This window comes from Enhydra lutris, unplaced genomic scaffold (genome assembly GCF_002288905.1).
Source record: "Enhydra lutris kenyoni isolate GAN:26980312 unplaced genomic scaffold, ASM228890v2 scaffoldscaffold8, whole genome shotgun sequence".
In the NCBI taxonomy this organism is placed as follows: domain Eukaryota; kingdom Metazoa; phylum Chordata; class Mammalia; order Carnivora; family Mustelidae; genus Enhydra; species Enhydra lutris.
Genome location: NW_019154092.1, coordinates 45,319,526 through 45,339,756, shown reverse-complemented (window position 1 = coordinate 45,339,756; position 20,231 = coordinate 45,319,526). Strand labels below are relative to the sequence as shown.

Here is a 20,231-nt window from a genome sequence, read left to right as displayed (position 1 = left end):
AACCCGGCCATGTCGTTGCCTGAGTGGCTTGTAATATAACATTTCATCTGGTTCACTGACTTAAAACATTTTTTGGTATGTTTTCTCTCTCTTTCTCTATGTATTTCTCTACATATAATTTCAAAAATTAGGAATTATCTGCCTGTGGAAGTTTTAAATTCATTTAAGTTAAGAAGGCTATGCAAAGCTGTTGTAATCATTTTATGAATGAAATAATAAAACCACTTCTGCTAGTGAATTATTCTGGCCAGCACTAATATTTAATTTACCAAAGCAAATACAGGCTAACTGATCAGTATTCATCATTAATAGTTGACAAATATTACCATTTAGTAGATACTGATCTTACAAAAATATTTTAAGTAGAAATAAGCAGGAAGTAGGTTGAGGTGATTAACGGAAATGTGAACTCTGGATAGATTATTTCTGTGTATTGTTCATTTTTATTACTTCTGTGTGTGAAGTCCCAGCCATGTTCTCTGAAGCAAGGGTATGACATAAGGACCCAGGGGTAAACCTGAACACAGAATAATTAAATAAAATGCTACTCATGTAGACAATCTTCTGTTAGTGAGCCTTAATATCCAGCTGCTTAATATTTAAAAGGTAAAAAGTATTCATGTTGAAAAGAATGGTTCCCTCCATCTCACAAGATGGTGCCTTCTAAGACATGACACCTGCAAGCAGTTTCTGTTGACAGACTGTCCAAGGCAGGAGACACACGACACAAACTGTAGACGCTGGGCCAACAAATATGGACAAAATCTGGACATCACCAACGACCACGAGTTGCAAATACTTCCCAACTTGCCCTTCTTTAAAGAATATAACAGGCTAAAAAATACCACTCATAAGCTATTCTTTTTCTCCTCTAGAATGCTACCAATTACCTTTAATGTAAAAATAATTTATCCATCTGCAAATCATGATAATAGCAAATTCTTCTCTACCTGTGAATTGATGGATAACTCTTATTTGTCTCCATTTTCCTTTGTGTAAAGCCATGCATATTTCTCTACATGAATCAGCTTTTAGCAAAAGAATGGAAGGAGAATAAAATGCTCTGAGTCAAACCAGCGTCTGATTCACTGAGTGAAAGCTTTCTGACTTCAAAATGAACAATAGCAATGCCCTAAAAAAGTTGTCCTAACTTTGTTTTTATTTACTAAAAGAAGCTCACTGTAGAGAAAAAGCACACTTGATTTATGGTTTTTCTCTGTGGAGCTACAGAACTTTAATCCATAGCTCAGGAAAGGGTGTAAGAGCAGCCTGAAAATTATGCTGAGCTTAATTATACTTAATGTGAATTATTCAGAAGTGCAGACAGAGACTAAAAATTTATTTCATACAAAGAAGCTTGACATTTTAATTGGTCCTTCAGAATAGAGACAAAACAATTTCCTCTCAAGAAAATTTACATCTTTCCCAACAGACCTGCAGCTTCAGCCAAACAGAACTTCATTAACAAGATTAATTACCACGCCAGTGAATGCTTCATCAGGTGTATGGCCCAGGTGAAAAAAGGAATACAAAATAATGACTGACATTTCTAACAGACAGAATTGATTCAAGGAGAGAAAAGATGACAGATTGAGCCACCGTACCTTGGTCATTAGCCATTTTGTCAGGGTGTTCTACTGTGGGGGAGAAAGAAATATTATTAGACATTGACACTTCCTAGCAAGGAAGCTGACACTTCAAATCGACAGTTTTGTTAGCAAGTTTTCATATCAAGGCTAAAGCCCTGTTGAAATCAAATTGATAAAGAGCCAAGGGTGATGTGATTATTTCTATTAAATAGTAGTCAGAGGAGAAAAATTGAAAATGGTTTTGCTATATATGTTCTTAAAAATATGTTATTTGTCTCATTCTTCTACATATCAACTCCAAAAGATCATCATGTAAGTTTAATTAAAAACACAATACATAAAAACATATGTGATCACCAAGTAATTATCACCCATATATTTTAAATACGGTAAAGAGGCTATTTTCTTGTCTTCAGTCTTTCTTTTTTTTCAACCAGAGAGCTTAACCAATTCTCACATAGATAGGGTAAAATAATAGAATATTGTAAATGAGTTTTAATCGAAATGGTTTAATAAATTTTTAGACCTTGTGAAGAGAATTCTTACTTGTTCACAACTTCAGGTGCATTATAAATAATGTCCTTGACATTTTTTTAAATTTAAAAAATATCTTAAAAAATTTTTTTAAGTAGCTTCTTTTCTATTAAACAAATATAACTATATAGGAGGTAAATCTACAATATCTTTGCTTTTACAGAAATTGTGATAGGACGTTTTGACCAATGTAGATCTTTGTCAGTCTCCATCACTTAGAATTATTTCCCCTATACATGAGTTTTCTTTGAGCTTCAAATCTTCTGGGTTTATTGAACTCAATTGCACTAAAACTTGACATGTAGGCTACTACACTTGCTGTTGGTTTCTTTATATGTCTCAGTTAAACTCACACAGAGAAAAATACGATAGTGTTCCCATGGGCAGCAACCTATAACCTAAGCACCCGGTTCTCTCATTCTGGGTGGCAGTCTCACAGCAAATCTATCATTACTGTTTGAAAGATAAAGCAAAGGTCTTAGAAGTGGCAGTCCTTCCTTTAATTGATGGGATACATATCATTGCCCAAAAGAATATGCAGAAATGGAAATACTAAAAAAATGATGTTGTTAATAAATACCCCTTTCAGATGAACAGGGTTTATGAATGTCACCTCATAGAAGGACAAATACTAAACTTAGTTACAAATTCCTATCACTTACCATTTCTTTCGTTTTAAAATAATATGTAAACATATTCTATGAAAAAGGGTAGACCAAGAAAGGTTATCTTAATAAGTAGTAGACTTTGAACTCTGAAGGACTCTTTGGAAAACACTAAACATACAAGAGTGCTTATTATATTAAGATTCTAACAGTTTTAAATAAGTTTTATAAATGTTATTGTGGCTCCTCAAGATTTAACAAACCTTTTTTTTTTTTTTAATTCACCAGGCCATCCAACCTAATTTTTCCCTAGTCTAATCATCACAACTTAATTTTTATCTTAATTTTCTCTCCTATCTCACTTTAAAGACTAATGACTTCTCAAGATCTGTTTTATTACAGTATTAGGGGATTATTGATGAAAGGTGTTTTTGATAGGCAACTGTGTTATCTGTAGTTTATAGACAGGGATAGAGTTTTCACTGAAATCCTATCATAGTTTTTGAGAAAGGATACTATGTTGTAGGACGTGCCAAACCAGGTATCTGGTAAGAATGAGGAGGGCTTGTGGAGATCACATGTGACCGTGCAATTCAGGAAAAGTGAAGTTTGGTAGCCAGAACAGGACACACTTGAGAAACTACCCTAATTAGGATCTCGTATTTAGGTGAGATGTGTTTGGAATGACATCCAAAAAAAAAAAAAAAAAGAGCGAGAGAGAGAAGAAAATCAATCTTGTCTCATTTTCATTCTTCATTTCTCCCTTCATCTGTAATCATACACACATCATCTACAGTCTAAGAAAATTTTTATCAATTGACAAATAAATATACATTATGTGCAACAATGTCATCCTCATTCTTACCTTCTGGATTTGTTTTACTGTTAGTAATCTGGACTGGCTATAACTTGAGAAATTTTGAGTGTCTCAAGAAAGTTATCAACTAAAGGTTATTTCCAACAGGGATAAAACATATTCTAAAAGTTAGTGTTTATTACAAATAATCGCTTAAAAGTGTCATAATTCGGGTCTTGGCTTTTTATTTGCTCCTGCTATTTGTCAGGAAAATCACTTATTTTGTCAAAAATAATGTGAAGACTAAAACTTTCCTGTATTCTGGTATGGAACTCTCAGTTCTACATCCTTGGATGGGAAAGATGTACCTTTCAGAATAATGATTAAAGATGCCCAGAGAACAGACTATACTCTGGTGTTTTCCATTGCTGAAGACTCTGCTTTTTTGTGTGTAAAAGGTGGCTCCATCCCACTACAGAATTCTACTTTGGTCTGTTTCAGCAGAAGCATCCTTTCTTCCTATTATTTTACAGGCCAACATGGAGAAGCTCAGTTTACCCAAGAGAACAATCCACGTAAAAGGCAGAGATTGACATGCCTCTTGTACGTCTCCCAAGGGCTTCATCGTGTCTGGGTATCTTAATAGGGAATATTTGGGGAAGGGAGGTGTGTATTTGTAGAGTCCTGTGTGGTCAGAGAATCAAGTTCAAGATTCTTGTAATGAACAATCCAAAGAAACAATGAGATGTACCACATACATGCATGTACACAAGAGTATTGTAATTTAATCCCTTTTTAATTGTAACTGTCCTTCCCATTAACCAGTGAGTATGGACTGAGTTTCCTATATGTCTCTTGCTTGTGACTAAAACCAAAGACAAACCTCTAGTCTCTAGAAGTAAAATGCTACTGTCTTTGCAAAAACTGCATATGAAAGAATGAAGCTTGTAGACACCTGCCTGGGGCATGATTTGCAATGAAACACTTGCCTGTTACCCAGTAGACTACTGAGAGCTTTCTCAGTTTCAGGATAACATGTGAGCCTTTCTTGCTGTCAAACAAAGTTACATTCTGATGAACAGAGGCCTTATGTCTTAAAGCAGCTCTGCAAACTGCATGATGTGATGCGTTTAGTGTAGATCTGGTTCACTGTGGCTTCAAATCTCTTAAGAGTAATTTATTTGCCTTAGAATATTTGCCATTGTAACGTGTAGGATGTATGTGTGTACAATGTCATTTGTTTATAAAGATGGGCAAGATCAGTATCTCTAAATAATTTAGAATTCAATCAAGACATCTGAAGCTCGGTTTGCCATATGAGCAAGATTTGTTTTAAAATCTAATTGTCTATTATTTGAGCATGATATACTGAGGATAAATAATACTAAACATTCAAGTCAGGATATTAGAAATAATGCTTGTGAATTATTACAACATAACAAATTCCTGAATTTGTTCTCAGTTCTGAACATCATTTCATAGATGAGTTTAGGGTACTTAAGGTATAAATAGTACCAAATGAGATATGGAGTTCATTAAATAATCTCCAGGATGGTTATCAGTGTGGGCCTGTGAATCCTGTGATAACTCATCACTCTGCTGCTTAATACATTTGGATGCCTTAAGTCATCCTAAACCTTCCCTGAGATCTCTAGTTGGCACACAATGTGAGCATGAAATTAATTTGGCACTCGTCTATAGATAAAGATGAAGCATTTGTGAAACGGTATCTAGTTACATTTCATGCTCCCACAAAATGAATAACCAGTTTCCTTTCGATTGCTCATTTAGAGTGAAACCTGATTTAGACATGAAGTCCTAAAAACCCAGAGAAGATTAGCTCATTTCCTCCTGCCTCCCTCCCAACTTCTACTCTGTCGCTAAGAACTGTCACGAAGGCTTAGGCTGAATGCTTGTTTGTGTGTTCTTGGCAAACTTTCAGATTAGCTGTTACCAAGTCCAGCTTTGAATGGTTTGCTCCCTTCCCAGAATCCAAAAGTCCACTATTTATTAGGGTACCATTCCTAGGGGAATTGAATGGCTATACAATTATTCTAAGACTCTTCTCTTAATATGTCAAGCACCTGGGTGAAAATGTCAACCATTCTCATGTTTCTAATTTTTCAGTTTGCTATGATCTATTATCAACTTCTTCGCCAGATCTAACGATAGACAGAATGTGGTCACAGATTTAAGAGCCAATATCTTTCTTTAGAACAACACACAACATGCCTAAGTATACAACTTTAAATATCAGCTATGAAACATTCAATTTTTTTTCAGTTGCTAAATAATAGAGGCTCTTGAAACTATTTGTCTTCCAGAAAAATAATACTGTTCTAAAATAGTAGGGACTAACATAAAGATTATTTTGATGTAGTCACTGTTCTCGGGCCTTAGCATTTTTTTCTGTATGAACATCTAACTATGCTTGAATTGAGCAGCTATTTTTCCTTTTGCAAGCCTGGGGTGTTTTCTTCTCGTAATCATACTGTAAGACTCTTTTTTTCCCCCTTGTTGTTATCCTAGGTCCTTAAAATAAACACATTCATTTTGTTTGAGATTTTCTGTCTTGCCGTATCAAATTTTCTTTTTATATTTAAGGACAATAGTTCCTCAAAGAAAACATTGAAACTTGGCAGTAGTATGGCATTCGCCTAATTCAATGCTTTTTAATTTTTATTTCCTTACATAAAAAGACTAAAAAGTCTCAATATATTTTGAATAGAACCAATACACATGAAATCAATACAAAATTCCAAAAGGATTGTAAATGGGGAAAAAAAAAGTTAAGTTAAATATACCTGCCTTGTGTTGAAGGCAGAAAATGTGATAACACAATAGATCTTTCTCTGACACGTTGGCTTTCAGCATGAAACAGTAAATTTTAATTTATTTTGAATGCCCATTGTCATGTTGCCAACAGAGAAAGCAAAGATAGTTCCTAATGCAGACACCGTTAAGTATTTTACAACAATCCCACGGGAAAAGAAAGCCACTGCTGTAGTAGGAAATGATTCAAACCTTTCAGAGTCCGGAAGAGGATAGGATCAGAGAGAGGCCCCACTCCTTTTGCATTTCGTGCTTGAATCCGAAAGTAGTACATTGTGTCAAGGTTGAGATCCATGATTTGGTGAGTAAGCCGATCACCACTGATTGTTTCCATCACCCAGTCGTCAATTGGTATGTTCTTGTCCAAGGTGTAAAACAAGATGTAAGCTGCACAAATAGATGAATGCGACTGTATTTAGCTGATTACATGTTTGCTTCTGCTTCTAAACACTCATGTTTTCCTAAATATAATTTGCAGTGATTATTATACATTCACAATATATAAACTACAGTATTCAGTGAATCATGTAATAATTTTTTTGATATTGCAAAGATTAGACAAATCACTGTCTAATGTACAGAATCTGAAAATGGAACAGACCATTCAAAATAACAGTATCTACCATCTTTAAAAAATATGGGTATTTCTGATGCCTATAAATCTTGTGCATGGATTCCTGACTGACAGAAACACTGAGATAAAAAAAAACATGTGTTGTTTTAAGCTGCTAAATTTGTGGTTATCCTGTCACACAGTGATAGATACCATAATAGTCTAATGGTGACCTTGGCAATCTGCACCCCAGGTGATTTCTGTCTTCAAGCAAGGTCGGGAATCATTGCATTAGTCAATATGTGGAATCTGTAATATTTTTGGTATTTGTTGAGATGCTGCTGCTGCAACTAGGAATGTCTTATGATGCAGAGCGCTCAGTAAAAGATAAAAAAACCAAGGTAAAGAATTCTGTAAAACTTAAAGGTTGTAGGACTCTCTGGTTAATATTAAAATTGGAATACTCTAGGGGCATCTGGGTGGCTCAGTGGGTTAAAGCCTCTGCCTTCGGCTCAGGTCATGATCCCAGGATCCTGGGATCCAGCCCCGCATCGGGCTCTCTGCTCAGCAGGGAGCTGTTTCCTTCTCTCTCTCTGCCTGCCTCTCTGCCTACTTGAGATCTCTTTCTGTCAAATAAGTAAATAAAATCTCTAAAATTGGAATACTCTAACTCAAAAGAGATTGTGAAATATCACTGGACAAAGGAGTTGTTTATGACTCATTTATAACTCAGCCCCCATGATCAACAGCAATAAAATCTAATATTTTTTGAGTCAGAGCAGTCTTTCTTCTTGTCCCCAAAGAAACACATGTACTGAATAGAAGACCCTGGTATGGTAATATATATTTTTTTAACTTTTATTATGTGCATGTCTTATCTCTTCAAAAGGATAAAAACATTCCTTTAGTTCAAGAGCCATATTACCTTTTATTCTTCAGAGAAACCAATAAAATTGTCTTCACATAATAGGTATTGAAACTCACTTATTGAATGAAATCCTTTAGCCAGTAAGCACTGATGCTTTACACTTGTGACATTTAGTGCAAATGTAGAGTTTTCGTGGGCTGTTGTAGGTTCCCAATGACACTGAAAGTTTGGAGAATTGTTCTCATCCCAGGTCAGCTACATGTATTCTTGATTTTGTTGATTTGTCAAGTGGGAAGGAAATATTTAGCCCTCTTTGTGTTTTGGCTGTTTTTTTTTTTTCCTTTGTAAAAAGTATTCAGTTACGCATTTAAAAATGATAGTTCTGGCATCAAGTAAGTATGATCGAAGGTACAAGCATCAGGTTCTGACAATTCCAAACTGTATTTGAAGTGATTTCCTGGTATTTATGCGAAAGCTGATCTTGTGTGTGTGTATGTGCATGTGTAAACTTGAGAACTTAGATGCAGAATAAAAATATATTACTACAACATTCAAAACCTTAAAAATTGGTCTAAGGGAAAGCATACAATTTCATCTGGGTATATGAGTTTGGTGTGTTTGGAGAATATTAAATCTGTTATTGAAGTCTTAACTGCAGAGATTTCCATAACCACAGAGGTTGGGACAAATTCCTTGGTTTCTCAGAACCTTTCTGTACCTATATGTCCATTTCCTCACATTCAATTTTTTTTCCTTCATCTTTTTCTTCTACTTTTTCCTACTTCATGTTTGTCCTTACTCACCATAACTCGTCAAATAATGAGAACTACCTCCTGTCATAGGCGATAAGGGCTGGTATTTTTAACTCCAGTGGACACTCTAGCATCAGAATTACATTTGTTTAAACATACATAAAATGTAACATCATACGTATGTCATTTTTGACTACTTCTACAAAGAAGTTATTGTAATTATAAAAAGAAAGTGTCAAAAACTGTTCAATTCCACCTCTTTCCTCTGTCCCCCCCCCAATACTCCTTTCCACAGATCAGATTCTCTTCCATGGTTCAGCTGCTAAGTACCAGGAAGACCAAGATGATGCCTAACAGCAAGGAGCTCAGCTCAGTGAGAACTCCTCATCTTTCAAAAATTGATTCTGATAATCATGCCTATAGATAAATACATAATGAAGGACCTATTTCTTCCTTCCTAATAAAAAATTATTAAAAAATAACAGGCTGGGGCACCTGGGTAGTTCAGTGGGTTAAAGCCTCTGCCTTCCGCTCAGGTCATGATCCCAGGGTCCTGGGATCAAGCCCTGCCTTGGGCTCTCTGCTCGGTGGGGGGCCTGCCTCCCCCACCCCCCGCCTACCTCTCTGCCTACTCATGATCTCTGTCTGTCAAATAAATAAATAAAATCTTAAAAAAAAAATAACAGGTATGGATTCAAGAAGACCTGACCTCAAGTCATAGGTCTATCATTTCCTGGCTTTGTGACCTTGAGCACCTTACTTAATCTAAGCAACCTTTTCTCATCTGAAAATAAGTTGCTCTCAGATAATGTAGTTTAAGAAATTAATATATGTGGGTATCCTATTATATCATCTTCTATATAGTGACTACTTAGTAGTTCTTTTTTTTCTGTTTTTTTTTCTTTTTCTCCTTCCTCCCTGCCTTCTTTCTTAATAATTATATAATAATTTAAAGAATTATATATAATATACACACATATAATATATACATATATAATTAATAATTATAATAAATAATAATTAATAAATTAATAATAAAGAAAATATATTTGGAACAGCTGGAATTTTTATTTCAAGTTAATAATAGATTTAATAGCAACTCAATGATTATTCTACTCAACAAATATTTATTAACTACCTATTAAGTGTCAATGGTGTTCCTGAAGAGATTGAACAAAATCTGAAACCTGTTTCTATAGAATTTTCAGCCCTGTATTATGAGCATTTACATTTTTCTTTCCTGATTATATGGGAAGGGGACAAAGAAGGAAGTCAAGATGGCTAAATTTCCAACTTTTGCAACTAGGTAAACATGAAAAATTTTTATATGATGGGAGTAAGACTATTTAGACACATATGATTGCAGTGAGTGCCCAGCTTGGTCCACCATCTTGGATCGTCGTAACCTATTATGGAATATAATAGTGCATTATTTGGTTGGTTATGGTGGGGGACAGACAAAGAAAACTCCACAAACAAACAAAAAAACAAAAAGAAGGAAAAAAGAGGAAGAAGGGAGAGAAGGAGGGATTGGGGAATAGAAGGAGGTGTTAATAAGATAGGCAAGTGGAAATGTACAATATGTGGTAGGATATGTGTATTTAGAATTCCTTGGATGGAGATATAGATTTTAGAGACATAAGTGTGTGTTCACTGAAGCCCTGGCTATACTATCCACACTTTTTCAGAGAAAGTAACAAAGGAACTAAAAAGATCTCTTAAGAAACAGGTGGAAGAAATGTCCACTAATAAGACTGAGAAGCTGTAGCCTGAAATTGAGCAGAAGAGTGGGTAGGTGATCTTAAAAAAGTCAAGATGCAAGAGAATTTCAAGAAAGGGGAACTGGACTAGGGTATCACATGATACCCCAAAAGATAACATAATCTTATCCATTGGATAGTATTGATAAGGAAGCAATTTCTGAAGGCCTAACTCTTCTAACTGTGTTGGTCTTGGATCATAAATTATGTTGGACGCTGCATTTATTTAGATCAATGTTTCAAAACCTTAGCTGTACATTAAAATCACTTGGGGAGCTTTTAAAATATAGCATGCTCAATCCTTCCTCAAATAAATTAAATTGTAAATCAGTTAAGAGTCATTGATTTGGACTAGTTGAATACTAATAAGCTGGAGAAAAACATGGTATAATAAGAATAGTCTGAACATTAGTTTAAATCCTAGCTCTGCTACTTCTTGGTTATTTGACTTTGGGGAAGGTATTTACCCTAGAAACCCCACATCTCTTCATTTCAACAAGAAATAACAGGAAGATAGGCTCACTTAACAATACCAAAGCACTTAGCAGGATGCCAAGCATATAATGAACGCTTAATTCCTTCTGAACCATTCTCTCCTGAAAATGTCAGTCCAAATTCCTAAACTGCCAATTTACAATCAAGGACTTTAGGCATCGGCATTATCTAGATCTCTTTCTTTTCTTTGTTCAATTTTTTTGAAGTATATGTATGTACAAATTGATGATCCAGGTTCTATGCAGAGTACGTTAAGAAAGCCTTATCCTAGAATGGATTTCAAGTGGGGGTAATGATAGTTCATTAGTTTCAGTTCTCATTGGACATCAGAGACTTTTCTCAGCACTTCATTATCCCATTCAACAAAAGAGGTTCTATTATTATCCTTATTTTATAAATGAGAAGGTGAACTTGGGAAAGTCAGCTTACCCAGGCATCTCTCTCGGGAGCTTGGGTTCTTAACCACCCTGCTTCATAGCTGTGTACACGCAGAGATGTGGTTAAATGAAGAAATCTATCAGTAGGATGTGAGCACCCTCCTCCACATAGGCACACACATGCTCTGACACACTGGAAAAGCACCCCCGTTTCCTTTGCATCTTTGTAACTTTAATGAGAAACTGAGTATAGTAAATATGGGCCCTCTGCTAAATGGTATTTTGAATATTTTATCATCTTGTTTTCTGGAAGTAATCTGACTAAAAGAATCAAAATATATATGGAAGAGAAGTTGTCTTAAGGGTTCTTGGTGTTTACTCCCAGTTGAGTTGAGTCAAAATATCTCAACTTGAGAATAACAATTTAGTTTTAATAAATCAACTAGACTCTTAAGGTAAAAAGTATTGCCTCCCATACTTTTACTTGACCATTGTGAGAAGGGATACTGAATAAACATTCTAAATAAAATATGTGGAGGAGGTTTTTTTTTTTAAATTTTATTTATTCATTTGACAGAGAGATCACAAGTAGGCAGAGAGGCAGACAGAGATAGTGGGGGGAAGCAGGCTCCCTGCTGAGCAGAGAGCCCAATGTGGGGTTCCATCCCAGGACCCTGAGATCATGACCTGAGCTGAAGGCAGAGGCTTAACCCTCTGAGCCACCCAGGCACCCCTGGAGGAGGTTTCTTATACATCTGCTGTGATTTTGCCACACAGGATTTTACTGCTTAGACTCATTTGCATTTCTTAATATGGGACAGACTTTGATTTTTCCCTCAAAAAGCAAAACTAGCTTCTTCCAGAGTTGAAAACACATTCTATTATTTACACTGACTATTAGATGAGATTTATTTAAATATGAGAGGAGACTTTGGATGGTATATGGCTTATTTTATCCTTTACCAAAAATACATTTTTTCCATCAGAACTCATTTTTATTTAGACAACCTCTGTTCTGTTTTTTTTTCTTCTTAAACTTATCTATTGATTTACCATATGCTTATAAATTACTATTTATAACATAATAAAAAAGTCATCATGTAAACAAATCAAAATCTACAAAAGTACTGAAATAGAACCAATGAAAATAAATCATAACATTGAGGGGAAAAAGTAAAAGAAAATTGGAATCATCCAGCCTCAGTTTTAAAAAGCCTGGCAGAGTGACAACTAAGCATATACGGTTTTGGGGAGATTTAATATCCCTCTTCAACTTTTTTTTTTTTTAAAGATTTTATTTATTTATTTGACAGAGAAATCACAAGTAGTTAGAGAAGCAGGCAGAGAGAGAGGAGGAAGCAGGCTCCCCTCTGAGAAGAGAGCCCTATGCGGGGCTTGATTCCAGGACCCTGGGATCATGACCTGAGCTGAAGGCAGAGGCTTTAACCCACTGAGCCACCCAGGTGTCCCATCCCTCTTCTTTTTCCATATTTGTTAGCTCAAATGAAATTTCTGTTTGGTATTGCACTCAGAACCATTTTCTAGAGAAAACAAGTCTTCAACTTAAATTTAAATCACATTTGGAATTTTCACATTATCTTTTCATTTTGGAAAATTCTGAAAGTAACTCATAAAGTAAGTGGGCCATCTGAACTGTAATTTCCATACTTATCTCTGTTATCAGAGAATGACTGAATTACTTTGTTAATTTATAATAGTGCTATCCACTTCTTGTATGCAAGAAAAGAAGAAAAAGGAGTGACTCTTACATGTGCCTAACCCAATGGTTCAAGTTAATTAGACTATAATGTGCACATTTTTACTTATACAATATTTTTCATAATAATTATATGCTATAGAGACATCTATTAAAAGCCTAAAGTGATCATTTAAATGCAAAATTCCTGATAGAACTCCATTATATTTTTCATACTAAATTAACATTACAGGCTTCTAATGGACGCTTTAATTAGGCATTGATGTTATCAGCAATATTTGGCAAAATAAAATCTGTCATTGCGAAATATTCATTAAGTTCAATTTCTGTCAGTCAATATTAAGTATTTTACAAACCTTATGATTTAAGTAAGAAGCTAAAAAGCTAAGTGAGAAACTAAAAACCCTTAGACAAACGTCCTTTGTCTGTGCCATTCAAAAATACACGGTCATTAGGTGTCTTTTGTATTTTATAATTGCCAAACAACCGGCTTCTTTTTAGTCACTTATGCTCAGAGACATTCCATTAGAAGGTTGTCCTAATGCTCCACAAGATGAAAAACAAAAGGTCTAAACTAACTGAAATATACATCATTCAGGAACCAACTCAAAGAAAATGAGTATGCATGTGTATTTGCAGGCACCATTTGAAGAAATTCCATGGTTAGCAGGGAGGCAAAAGAGACAACCACAAAGGATCAGGAAGTCCACTGAGATGCTGGGACAGAAAACCAATACACAAAAGACGTGAGCCATGCACATGAGGTAAGCAATTTTAGGCTAAGCAGAGCAATGCTGGAAATAAAGCAGAGACGCTTACCAGTAATTTTCCCATTGGCTTCCAAGGGAGGCTGCCAACTCACGATGACAGTGCGAGGCTTCCCTTCTCGAGTAATGACTGTCAAATCCTTGGGAGCAGAGGTCGGGGCTGCGAGATGAAACAGAGACAAGGCCTTGTCATTGGATGTGAAAGAAAGCAGACATTTACGGGACTTCTAATCATGATGTTGACATTCAGAATCCATCATGCAGTGCATCATGCTGATCTTACCATTCACGATTTATTTCAAGTATTTTAATTAAACAAGCAACCAAACAAATATATAGAAATGAATGTTTTTCCATGAAAGTTGAGTGACTTCCAAAGGTATAAATAGAGGAGAACAGAATATGTATGAATGCAGGGGAGAAAAGTATAATGGATATTTCCAAGCGAGGACCACACTAAACATGTACGAATCATTATAAAAACAAAGAAATGTACACATACTTAGTGAGATTGATGGCTACATGTCTCCAAGAGACAACTGTAGGATTTTAAAACAAAAATGTCACCTAATTCTATATTTTCTTAAAAGCAAGAAGAAGAAGAAGAAAAAAGGAATGAATGTAAATGCAGGTTAAGACATCTTGCTTAGGTAAACATTCTAGATATCTCTTAGCAAGAAGGCAAAGGAATATTTGAAAATAGAGAAGGTATGGAATCTGTGAGGGTCTTAGTATCAGCCTGGCATGGAAAAGAAGGCACAAGACCATGGTGTGGGGGGGCGTGCTTAGAGCTACTTTTCCCACATGTTGTTGAAAGGGACCAGAATTTATCACTCCAAGATATGCCTCTTTGGCATAAGGGTTATTTTAGGCTGATTATTTTTTTTTAAAGATTTTATTTATTTATTTGACAGAGATCACAAGTAGGCAGAGAGGCAGGCAGAGAGAGAGAGAGGGAAGCAGGCTCTGTGCTGAGCAGGGAATCCGATGTGGGGCTCGATCCCAGGACCCTGGGATCATGACCTGAGCCGAAAGCAGAGGCTTTAACCCACTGAGCCACCCAGGCGCCCCTAGGCTGATTATTTTTAAGAAACAGTATACACAGGGAAAGCTCTGAAAACTTAGTAGATGTTACTCTTTTACAAGAGAAATTTGTATTTATGAGTGTCTCCCTCTCTGTACCAGGAAGAGGAGGATGATAAAATCTCTAGAAACTCTTATTAGGGAGAAGGTTGGAACTTAAATCTGCATAATAACAACACCCTTGTTTATTGTGATTTGCCTGAAAACCTTCCATAACTGGCTCCCCAAACCCCAGTGTGTTCTTCTGTTTTAAGCTGGAGATTGTATTTAAGGTGATGGCTTGGGCCATTTTAGGGAGTTATTCTGTTCCTGGGTATCCTCTATGTATATAGGAGATACACATATTATTAAATTCCTTTTGTTTTTCTGCTATTAATCTATCTTTTATTATAGTGGGGTCTCAGCCAAGAACCTAAAAGAATAAAGAGAAATTATTTTTCCTCCTACATTGTGCTCAACAAAATTTTAGATATATTTTAAAGGTGGCAGTAAACTGGCCAACCCAGTCTGGTATCTTTCAGCCTCCTTTAGATGTTTTTTCTCATTGTCTATGCTTTGAAATGCAGTGAGTTTTCCTTCTAGGCAAAGTATAATACTCCAAGTCAATTACTGACAGTCTCTTTTCCTTACCCCTAGTTTGACATGGGAAATTTCGGAACATGTCTAAGATCTATAGTTGGGTTCTGGAGGAATTTCCAGATCTCTGCACGAGATCTTGTGTATTACAAGATAGGTACAACGTGGTCAATTCTGAACTCTTCACTCTTTCCATTCTCTTTGGCCCTTACGTTGACCCTATCATGCAGAATCTGAGCACCTCTATTTCTGTTTCTCTTCCTGCATACAACTTCAAATGGATGACACACCAAACATTTCCAGTGATCATAACATTTTATTTTTAATGCCCTGATTCTCAAAGCCACTAATATTCCACATTAATCAATCATAATCACCTAATCATAATATCCTGACAAGGTACTTAATATATTTAAATTAAGGAAAAAAAAAAAAAAGAAAGGAAGCAGAAGGAGCATACATAGATCCAATGTAGTTGAATCCTGAGTAAAGAAACTGCATATGTATATATTTTTTAAATATTTTATTTATTTATTTGACAAACAGAGATCACAAGTAGGCAGAGAGAAAGGTGGGGGTTAGGGGGGCAATTAGCAGGCTCTCTGCTGAGTAGGGAGCCTGATGCCAGGCTCCATTCCAGGACCCTGAGATCATGACCTGAGCCAAAGGCAGAGGCTTAACTCACGAAGCCACCCAGGTGCCCCATGTATATGGTTTTAATGAAACAAGAACAAAGACATTCTTGCAGGAAAAGAAGATTTGTTATAGCAAAATGCCAAAAAGGCGATACTACCTTGTGAAGGGTTATTCTCATAAAGGGTTCCTTCAGGATGTTTCCTAAGCCAACAGGAAGGTAAAATATGGTCACAAATTGACTTAGAGTATTATACCAAGGATAATAAGGCATTGTCCTATTTTGGAAGTAATTAAACGATAATCTGTCTTTCTAATTAGTCAGAATATTCTGTTTTCTTTTAATTGGGTTAAAATTCAAAATGACGCTTATTTAGAAAATAGTCAAATGGTGATGATTAGATTGCTTCACTGAATCTGTTATGGTATTCAAAAAAGATAAAATGACTTCAGCTTCACCTAGCAAAATAATACACTGAACAGGTGGTTATTTAAAAAAAAAAAAACAAAAAAATCTAACAACTAATCTATTTTAGGTGGTGTGCATGTTTTTCTTTTTCCTCAAGCCCTGTGAAGGTTGGTGAACAGAGATTCTGGTATTGGAATCAGTAACTCAAATGTTTAGAATTATCCTATAAACTGCACACTATTTGGAGAGGAATGAGGCCTTAACGACCTCAGGGTTGCCTACTGAGTCAAGCAGAATGGCTCTGGGCTATTCCTCTCCCATCTCACAGGTTCTGCCTGGAGGAGACCTTTCAGAAATTCTTCACTGACTACCACTCTTCTTTGGAGTAAATGTAAATAAATGACACATAATAAGAGGGGCACCTAGTAGTGCAGTTGGTTAAGCATCCGACTCTTGGTTTTGGCTCAGTTCATGATCTTGGGGTTGTGGGATCAAGCCCCTAGTTGGGTCCTATGCTCAGCGGGGAACTGCCTTTGGCTCAGGTCATGATCTCAGGGTCCTGAGAGCTCAGTGATGGCGCCCCAAGTAGGGCTGCTCAGCGGGGATTTTGCTTCTCCTTCTCTCTCTGCCCATCCCCCACTGCTCCGGCTCTTTCTTGCTTGCTGGCTCTCTCTCTCTTGTTCTCTCTTTCTCTCTCTCAAATAAATAAAGACTTGGGGAGCTTGGGTGGCTCAGTCGCTTAAGCGGCTGCCTTTGGCTCAGGTCATGATCCCCGGAGTCTGGGATCGAGTCCCACACTGGGCTCCTTGCTCTGCCCGGAACCTACTTTCTCTCCCTCTGCCCGCTTGCCTGCTGCTCCCCCTGCTTGTGCTCTCTGTCTCACTCTCTCTCTCTCTCTGTGTCAAATAAATAAAATCTTTTAATAAATAAATAAATAAAGTCTTTAAACAATGTAAATCAATAACAAATAATAAGTATCAGGCCCTGGTATTTACTACACTTTCTTTTATAGCCTCATTTCCCTTTGTTGTCTGATGACTCCTGAGCTCCACTCCCTCTGAACCACTCCTAAGTGCCTCTAGGAGAGTCTTTCTGATACTGGCTTGTGTACTTTTGTACAGGCTGCTTTCCTTTGAAGTCCCTGGAATGGGTCCCTGATGATCCACCCAGGCCATTGCTCAATTCTTCTTTCTTTCGTGAAACCTCCCTTGATTTCTCCAGACAGAATTTATCCTTGGATCTGTTTGTTCAGATTCCAACTTGGCCAAAACTCTGTGGTTGTATTTCTTACGTGACTTAGGATTTTTGGCTTTTTTTTTTTTTTTTTTTTCTCTGCATGGTGTCAGGCATCCTTCAAGTTTTTTCTATTTTACTTAACTGGAATAAAATTAAGGATTTATCACTTGGACAGAATGAAATGTTTTATTTCAAGGATTTGTCAACCACTCTTAGCTTTATCACAAGCCATTTCAGCACAAACGCATAACTATGCAGTCCCATACAGTCTTTGTTACTGCAGAATTAGAAGCAAACCTAGAATTATTTCATTCACTTCCTTTCCTTCTAAAAGCTATAAAATCTGCAGACACTTGTGAATTACTTCTTGCTTCTCATCATCACCCGGGATCTCATCCACATGCTATTCACACTTCTGTCCAGATCATTATCTGTTTCAACAATCACCTTCCTACTACCCACTCTCTAGCAGTTAATATCTTATTGTCAGCAATGGGTCTCACCATTGGTGTCCCTACAAGGCTACGCAGTTGATGAGAAATGAATAGGATATATTTATCAAGCCAGGTGTTAGGGTGCATTTTATGTTAATGAAAGGGAAAAATGAATGAATTTGCTTGCTTTAAGAGGAAATGACTGCTCCTTCTCTTTTGCTCAGGGAAGACCCAATGTCTTACTGGTTTATGTTTAACTCCTTTCATCTCCTTTTAAGTAAAAAGGAAGAGCAGGACCCTTATTCTCCCTGTAGAGCATAACCCATTCAGCATGTCTAATTTGTCCTAAGAAGCTGTGAGTATCTGGCATTCAGGGCAGAATTCTAAGAGAAAGAGTTAACATATGTAAACATGTAAAATAGAAGATAAAAAAAGAGGGATGTTGAAATTAAATCAGACAAACTAGAAAACTTCTTATAGAAAGAAGTATCCACAAAAAGATAAAAAATATTAACAGTAAACTCTGAGTTAAGGTAGTAGCTTGGAAGAAATGAACTGCAATACCATGGGACAAATTCCAAAGGAAAAAGAAATTAAACTTACCCAGAGAGTTTTATTGGTACATATTTTTTTACATTTGGAAATGTGTGGTGTAGTTTACCCTGAAATAGACTACCATGAAACCAATCAAACACTAGGTTAAACCCTGTATTCTTCAGATGTTGGGATTTCTGTGAACTGTAAAAGCCAAGTGCACCGCGTGTCTGTTAAGGTTATAAATTTAACCTTTATGATCCATGGAAAATGTGACTGGTAAAATTTACAGTGAATTACATTTTCCTGCAATTTGAACTATTTCGAATTGCATGAAGGTTTTTCCATGCGTTGTCTTATTTCTAAGGAGTGAACATAACCACCCAGAAACTTCTTTCCATACCCAGCTGAGGTTATTTAAGGTAAACATCAATGCGGTTATGGTTGTAATGCATTGTATCTAATTTCTTTCCAAAAAAAGTAAATACCCACCATGACTGCTAGTCAAAACCTCAAATGTTTTGGACAGTGTTCAGTGCGTGGATTTCGGCCTTTACTTGAAGGTATCGGAGAAAAGATTTATATTCAGATCTCCCAAGTTAATGTCCAGATTAAAACCAGCACTCAAACCACTGGGGACTCATTTTCTTCTTTTCTAGAGTGGGGAGGATAATACTAGATATAAAAGTGCTTTGAACTACAAAGCATAAAATATTTTCTGCTGGATAAGGTGTAACTTAGACATCATAGCACATGAATGTTCCAACTTCCACAAAACCTGGGAAACACCATTAGAAGCAGAAATTTGGAAGCAAGGCTCCCTTCACGTACCTGCTTCATACGTAGTGGCATGCGCAGTCATGCTCCATGTGCTTGACCTTCTGTTTTTTGTTACCATGACCGAGAACTCATACATCGTGTTGGGTTTGAGGCCCGTTGCTGTGTAACTCAGAGATGTTGTGTCTTCTGACTGTACCAATGGGGAACAAACAAAGAGAAAAAAATGAACTCTATCAACTTGCTTAGTCAAAGCATGTAAAGAGACGACCAAATAGTAAACAAGGAGTCTATTTCCAAATAGCATAAGACCTAGGACACAGCACTCGCTCTACTTCCTCTCTGTCAGCTAGTTTATACTGGCTAATTGTAGATCAAAAACACAATGGATCCAATCAGGTGCGGTGTTGTTCAGAGGGGCCACTAGCTGATCAATTTTCCCAAGTAGGGCAATAACCCACTGTGTCAGGACCAATTCTGCTTGCTTCTGTCAATTCCATTTTTAAGCTAATCTCCACTGACTTTAACTTTCATGTGTTTGTAATAACCAAAATCTTTTTTTCAGAAGTTTTAGTTTATATATTTTAAATAGATCATCATGATTATTTTTCACTAGTAATAAAAGTAATTTTTAGAGATCTGCTACTTATGATTTTTAAAAATATTCTTTATAGAACAAACTTTTAGTGATTCCAGAATCTGTTGGGCTATTATAAAGAAAATAAACAAAAGAAATGTTGAATTGTGTGGTCTTCTTTTTATGCAAAGTTTACATGAAACACACATTTAAGTATGGTCACTGGAGCAATTGATTAGGGAAGGAACAACAAATTGGATATGTATTAAAAGACTCTAATTGTGTTAATATTATTTGTCTTTTGAATTCATTCTTTGTCTTTTGAAT

At 36.2% G+C, this 20,231-nt stretch overlaps 1 protein-coding gene across 1 annotated transcript in view; it reads right to left on the bottom strand.

Annotated features, from left to right (window-relative positions):
- The window catches only part of LOC111142604 (DCC netrin 1 receptor), a 739,964-nt gene that overhangs the window by 93,501 nt on the left and 626,232 nt on the right, over window positions 1-20,231 (bottom strand). Inside the window, exons 17-20 of the mRNA XM_022495904.1 lie at window positions 19,382-19,520; window positions 13,698-13,805; window positions 6,549-6,743; window positions 1,605-1,637 (exon numbers count right to left, since the gene is read on the bottom strand). Of these exons, the coding sequence (XP_022351612.1) occupies window positions 1,605-1,637; window positions 6,549-6,743; window positions 13,698-13,805; window positions 19,382-19,520 (475 nt within the window). The remainder of the gene's footprint in view (window positions 1-1,604; window positions 1,638-6,548; window positions 6,744-13,697; window positions 13,806-19,381; window positions 19,521-20,231) is intronic.